We start from the raw sequence: 7,194 nt of genomic DNA on the forward strand, positions 1-7,194 counted from the left end.
TACTCCCTCGATTATAGCTTCCCCTGCATTTTAGTTTGGGCCCATGCCTAACTTTACAACTAGTTTAGGTCCATGCATAACTTTGCAAAGTCCGGGATACGTTTTCCTTGTGAAAAAATAAGTCAGGGACTGATGAAGAAAAACTCTACTCTTGTTCACCATTGACCGTTGACGATCCGTACGTAGTGACGTTTGAGCGCGGTTCCATGGTTCCATCGCTGCCGGTATAGACAGGACAGCCATGTGATGGCACCATGTAATCCCCTGCCGTTCTTGCCTCTTTTTTTTAATGACTTGCTTTCCTGCCTCGTTTTGGCTCTGAAAATATCACACATCAAGCCTTCTAATGTTGCATTTTTTTTGTTGAGAATTAATGTTGCATATTTCTTGACCTAGCCACACTGGTAGTGGCAGAGTCCACCCACAGCAGCATAGGCTGTAATAGGGAATCCAGAATACTTCCAGGGTCTCGTACGTAAATTCTCTCAGTAATAACAGCAGAAAATATCAATTTGGAAATGGAAATATAGCACGCACGCTCGCCCGCTCCTCCGTCACCGTCGAGATCCTCCTCCCCCGTGCTCCGCTCCTCCTCCACCGCACTAACCCCCACTCCACACCTCCAAACCCTAGCCCCCGACATGCCACTCCACTGACCTCCCTCATGGCGCCACGTCTCCTTCCCCTCCTCCTCCTCCTCATCGCCCTCCTCGCGGCGACCGTCGCCGTGCCGCCGGCGAGCGCTGCGGCGGCGGGCATCGACCCCAAGGTCCCGGCGGTGCACTCTCTAAATTTCCCTTCCCGGTTTCGGGAAACGTTACCCTGTCACCCTACAAACCAGGGTTTTCCGTGCTCGTGTCCTCACACGGTCTGCACACAAACTGTTTGCAGAATTGCCACCGGGGAAGAAGCGGAAACAGGGCGCTTTCTGAGGCCACGGACGGTGATGGCGCTGTGTCGAAGGGTGCGGGCCTGATCGACCAGGTGACAGGGCGGCAGGGACAAGATGGTGGTTCGGCGAGGGGCTCGATGGATCGGCAGGATAGAGACGCGGGATCCCGGCAGCAGTCTTCTTCTGAGGTTGGTACGCGGTGCTTCTCGGGCTTTAGGTGCATAATACTGGCAAATTTATTTAAGCTGCAACCTGTGGATTCCTGTGTGGATTTTTGAACCTCGTATTTGTCATTTAGTTTCGTCAGCTGCCCTTTGGGGCTTGCAGTAGTTTTTGAGACCAAACTTTAGTTTCGTAGGTAGGGAAGTCTCTTTCTCCGCTTAATATGCTATCAAGTAGTGCTCCTTGTGGGAAAACAAACACTCTGTCTGCTCAAAGCTTGAGACGTCCTGAACTTTCACTTCAGGATCTCACCTTGACTTCTGATTATTCTTTTCCTTCATAATTGTCATGCCATTTCCTATCTTTGGATTCTTATATTATTAGCTTTGCAAGACATGCCTAAGGCGTAGAACACCTGATGTGAGCCCCCTCTTTAGGCAAAGATATTAAGGAACACCACGACATTGGCAAGGACTACTTTATGTGGAAATGAACCAAACGACTCATGGTTCACAGACACTTGCAATATTTTGCTGCATTAGTGACCAGAAAATTTCCATGTATTGAGTGTGGTCAATGTGTTCTATTTTCCATGCATTACTTACATTGTCAATAGTTCATCCATATGCTGGATTTATCATCTCAACAATTTCTGCGCAGTCTGGTAGTTCCCGTTTCATGACGAAGAAAGTTGAAATCACAGTTTTTCTTATCTTAGTCATGATTTCTTGCTACATAGACCATAGTACATATCTAATTGCATAATCTTGTATGTGCAGGGAAGTTCATTGGAGATTATACCTAAACAAACATCTGCAAAGCTTCTTGTGGAGAACCCTCAAAAAGAAAACACAGATGGTAAGAGTAAACTTATGGCTTTGCCTGATACCAGAGTCCGGAATATCAAGGATCAGTTAATCAAGGCAAAGGTCTACCTTGGTCTTGGAGCCATTCGAGCAAATCCCCAATACCTCAGGGACTTGCGGCAGCGCATACGGGAAGTTCAAAAGGTGCTTGGTGATGTATCCAAGGACTCCGATCTACCAAAGAAGTAAGAGCCACTCAGTTGATGAATTTTAAAGGGTTAATTTGCTATTATGACGTTGCCCAGTTTCTCATAATAAAAAACCCCACTACAAAAAGCGACTTAGGAAAATGTCGTTCCAACTACTGTATACTTAAAAAATGCCATTATGGCTACTTTAGCACAAATACCTGTCAATACGCATCCATATCTCCTGTATTTCCATTGGGGCCAAAATACCTCTGCCCAACACTTGCTACTTACAGCGAAGTCCTCTATCTCCAAACTCAGACCTCAAATGCAGTTGGCACCTCCAAGCTCCTGAACTTCCGCCGCCGCCCACTGCTGCTCTCCCCGGTGACATCCTTCCTTCTCTGAGATGCCTTCCTTGCTCCCACTGCCTTCATTCCCGTCCTTCCTCTCTCCTGCTGCTGGGACTCAGTTCAGATGGCCCCTTGTATATTTTTTTTCAGTTCTGTTTGCTAAGTCACGGACTCGAGGCATTTGTAATTCTTTTCTTAGGGAAAAGATATATGTGATATAAACTGAATTGCACTGAAATCTGCAAGCAATTTGGCAGATGAATGTTCAAAAACGGCAACGATATCCACTTGTGTATGCTATGTGAACAAAACAACAATATTATCCAGCGGTGGGGGTTGGTCCCGACGGAAATACGGAAGGAGATACCAAGTGTGTATTGGCTGATAGGTGTGCTTAAACGATCTTAATGGCAATTTTCAAAGTAAGGAATAGTTAGAGTGGCGTTTTCTGTTAGTCTTTTTTTGTAGTAGCATTTCTTTATTACAAGAAGTTGGCAATGACATTTATCGAATTAACCCAATTTTGGAACTGTTAACATAGCGCATAGCGCACATTTATTCCAGCCTCATGCAACTATGTAGTAATTTTTTAATCTACATTGACTTGTTCAGTGCCAATGAGAAGGTGAAAGCACTTGAGCAGACATTGATCAAGGGTACACAGACACAGGACGATTGCTCTGTTGCTGTCAAAAAGCTTCGTGCTATGCTCCACTCAGCAGAGGAGCAGCTGCATGCACAAAAGAAGCAAACAGTTTTTCTAACACAACTTGCAGCCAAAACCCTTCCCAAAGGTCTTCACTGCCTGCCCCTGAGGCTAGCTAATGAATACTTTTCACTGGAGCCTGGTCAGCAACAATTCCCGAACCGTGAGAAACTCGCTAATCCCAAACTGTATCACTATGCCTTGTTCTCAGATAATATATTGGCAACAGCGGTTGTTGTCAATTCGACAGTATTAAATGCCAAGGTATGTATCCTACTATCCTTGATACTTCTAATTCAGTTACTCTGATAGATAAAATGCAACAAATTGAGTAATTATTTCGTTTGCAGAATCCATCTCATCATGTCTTCCACATAGTAACTGACAGACTAAATTACGCTCCAATGAGAATGTGGTTCCTCTCTAACCCACCTGGAAAAGCAACAATTGAAGTACAAAATATTGATGAGTTCACATGGCTAAATGACAGCTACAGCCCAGTACTGAAGCAACTTGGGTCTCAATCTATGATTGATTATTACTTTAGGGCACAGCGTGCAAACTCAGATTCAAATTTGAAGTACAGAAACCCAAAGTATCTATCAATGCTTAATCATCTGCGATTTTACTTGCCTGAGATTTACCCCAAGCTTGACAAGATGGTCTTTCTTGATGACGATGTAGTAGTAAAGAAGGACATAACAGGCCTCTGGTCAATCGATATGAAGGGGAAGGTAAATGGGGCTGTAGAGACTTGTGGGGAGAGCTTTCATCGCTTTGATCGGTACCTGAATTTCTCAAATCCTGTTATTGTGAAGAATTTTGACCCCCATGCTTGTGGCTGGGCTTTTGGAATGAATGTGTTTGATCTAGTTGAGTGGAGGCGGCAGAACATAACCAAAATTTACCACTCATGGCAGAAGCTTGTAAGTTTCACATACTGAATTACTTTCATACATGATAAATTACCTAATAGAGACCCTTTGTTTATGTCTCTATGTTAACTGAGCTCAAGTTAAACTATGCATTAGGTGGACTCTAGAACTCTCTTTGGTGGCAATATGACTTCTATACATACATAGACATGTTGATAAAATATTGAACTAAAGATCATGTTAATGTCGAGTTCACTTTACCACACTAAAAACATATTTGTGTTATGCTACAGATTATCTCTTTAATTTGACCTTACATCCCTGGGTACCAAGACTTGAAAGAGTTCTCTCAGTACTTCTATTGTGTGCTACAGAAGGGTTTAAATTTTGTTGAGACATTAGTACTGTGCAAAACATGAGAGAAACATAGTATTTTTTTGTTCCATAACCATCGATAACTCACATAGTTTTTAGTAATTATATTTATCGTTTGTCTTCTTTTGCATTCAGTTTAATATAATATATATCAACTTTTAATTGCAGAATGAAGACAGATTGCTATGGAAACTTGGCACTCTCCCTCCAGGTCTGATCACATTCTGGAACAAGACATTTCCCCTCGATCGATCATGGCATGTTCTCGGTCTTGGTTACAATCCGCATGTGAGCAGCAGAGATCTGGAGCATGCTGCGGTCATACATTACAACGGTAACATGAAGCCCTGGCTGGAGATTGGCCTGCCCAAGTTCCGAAGCTACTGGTCAAAGTATCTTGACTACGACCAGCATTTCCTGCGGGAATGCAACATCAATCCATGAGGCAGCCTCCAAGCTGTTCTGACATAACCAATGGTTTGTTCATTTGTAGGTGCTAAAATGGCATGGCCATGTAAGTATGATGTAATATTTGGTAGTTGACATCCTGAGTCATAAACAAATGAAATTTGACCATCTAGATATCTGCAAGAATCAGGTAGGAGTATTTGAGAGATTTCTATGGAAGTGTTATTTTGTCGATTTGGCATGTCAACTCTATGCCACTTCCCACTCTCAAAAGCCATTAGGCAAATAACAGTAATTCCTCTCTGTAAGAATGTGGAAGCGAAGGTGATTGCAATCTCATATTTTCATTAAGCTCTAGAACAGTGCAACTTCGCCACAGCAAATGCGGCATCGAAGTTGTGGATAAATCGAGAAGAAAAAAATCTAGCAAACTCTAACAAACCCCAGTCTTTTGGGGTTGGGACCTTGTATGTAGGCCAACATCAAAGGGAGATTTTGGGCAGAGTCAACCTTTCGACCCAAAACAAAGCCTTCTCCTCAACTTTTTTTTTTTTTGCCAAAGTTCTTTAACGAAGACAACATCCCGTGGGTGCAACTCATTTAGAGATCTTATAAAGACTCATCACCTCAACACTAACATCTCTAACCTTCTAATGGAAAGGCATTGTTAAGCTCTATTCTAATTTAAGAGGAACACCACTTGCTTGGTCTCTGGCGGCAACGTGACCCTCTTTTGGAGTGGAAATTGGTCTCCAAATCTTCTATGGGGGGAAATGCACAATTCCATTATTTTGCTATTAACAAGTTAGCCTTGGTGAAGGATATATTGGATTTGCCAAACGTAATTATGCTTTCCATCTCTCATTGTCGGCCCAAGATTTTGATGAGTTTAATGAATTCAATCATTTCATCATTCAATCAAGGTGATCACACAAATAGGGCTGAGAATCTGAAATTCAAACGCACCCCAAATTTTGAACACATTCAAGCCTTGCCGCATTTGGTAACAACAATTGGGGTGGCACCAAACGGGCATCAGATCCAACCTCGTCGATGGTTTCCACAATTGATCTAAGAGCATCTCCACCGGTAGCCCCTAAATAGGCGCCAACACTCGCGTATAGCGGACGCCAGCACGACTTCCTCCGTTTGGGGAAGGCTTCCCCACACCGGCGGCGCTCAATAGTACTTTTTGAACCAAAAAATAAAAATAAAACACACAAACATGGATAGAAATTTGAATTTAAGGTTTTTGAATACAGTCTAGGCCAACATCCGGCCACCAAATCGTCGTCATTCATCATAGTCTGGCTGTTAAAAAAATAGTTTGTGCTTCAAGGCCAAATGATCACAACAAGGACGTCAACGGCGGTTGCACCTCGACGACGTCCTCCTCGTCGGAGATCACCTGCGGCACCTTGTTAGTGGACGCCGGCGCAACCATGCTCGTCGATGTCGCTGTCGGCGTGTACGGTAGGTGTGTCGATGGTGCCGATGCTGCCATGGAAGCCGCCACAGCTTGCGCCGCCATCACCTTCTTGCCGATGAGCTCGCGAAACATCTCGTGCCACCCCCTCGCCAATGGATCCATGCTCGCCATGTCCGCCATCAAGATCTTGGATTCTTGAGTCATCTTGGCCAATGATAGCTGTGTTTCTTCATTCATAGATTTCATGACACCGGCTTGAGCTTCCATCTTGGTCACCTCCACCTTCTCCCTCTCGAGCCCAATCTTCACATCTTGCTTCTCCAACATTGCCACATGGTGGCGACCCTATCCGCCGCCTCCTTGTTCTCGATGGAGAAGGAGGACACCATCTTCTCGATGAAGGTGTCGATGGCGGCTAATGCCGGCACCGCATTCCTCTCGGTCTAGGCTTTCTTGTTGCCAATGGGGCGCTCGACGGAGGTGGCTGTGACTGGTCCATCTTCTCTGATGTGGTTCTTGTCATTGAGAGTGAGGCGGACAGCGTCCCACTTCTTGCAATCCTCAAGCTTCATGAACCAATGCACGAAGGGGAAGTCCTTGTCACCATTTTGATGCTTGTACATGGCAAGGGGGTCGAGCATCTAGCAAATGCATGAAGAGCAAGCAATGCATAAATACAATGCCAAGACATGAACAACCTATCAAATGGTAAACATGAATACAATGCCAATACATACCTAATCCACCATCATTTTGCCGCTCTCGGCATGGTTCTTCACCTTCTCATAGAAGCCATGAAACGTGTTCCTGATAACCCCAAGTGCATGGGATCACCACAGTATAATTCGATAAGTATTTGAGTGTTGAATCCACGAGGAGCTGATGGTAAACTATCTATTATCTAAAGCCCTATAACCCACTTATATGGCCTTCTATATATGCAAAGCTAGGATTTATAGTGTATGCATATGTGAAGAGGTTTCTACTATAAAACTATAAG

At 44.1% G+C, this 7,194-nt stretch overlaps 1 protein-coding gene across 1 annotated transcript; it reads left to right on the forward strand.

Moving 5' to 3' along the window:
• Positions 1-664: 664 nt before the first annotated feature.
• LOC124690566 (probable galacturonosyltransferase 4) lies at positions 665-5,012 on the forward strand. Its single transcript, XM_047223937.1, has 6 exons — positions 665-769; positions 892-1,080; positions 1,834-2,105; positions 3,014-3,371; positions 3,458-4,033; positions 4,526-5,012. Exons 1-6 carry the CDS (start codon positions 665-667, stop codon positions 4,799-4,801), a joined length of 1,776 nt encoding a protein of 591 aa, XP_047079893.1. The 3' UTR covers positions 4,802-5,012.
• Positions 5,013-7,194: the final 2,182 nt, after the last annotated feature.

The sequence above is a fragment of the Lolium rigidum genome, chromosome 2 (genome assembly GCF_022539505.1).
Source record: "Lolium rigidum isolate FL_2022 chromosome 2, APGP_CSIRO_Lrig_0.1, whole genome shotgun sequence".
Classification (NCBI taxonomy): domain Eukaryota; kingdom Viridiplantae; phylum Streptophyta; class Magnoliopsida; order Poales; family Poaceae; genus Lolium; species Lolium rigidum.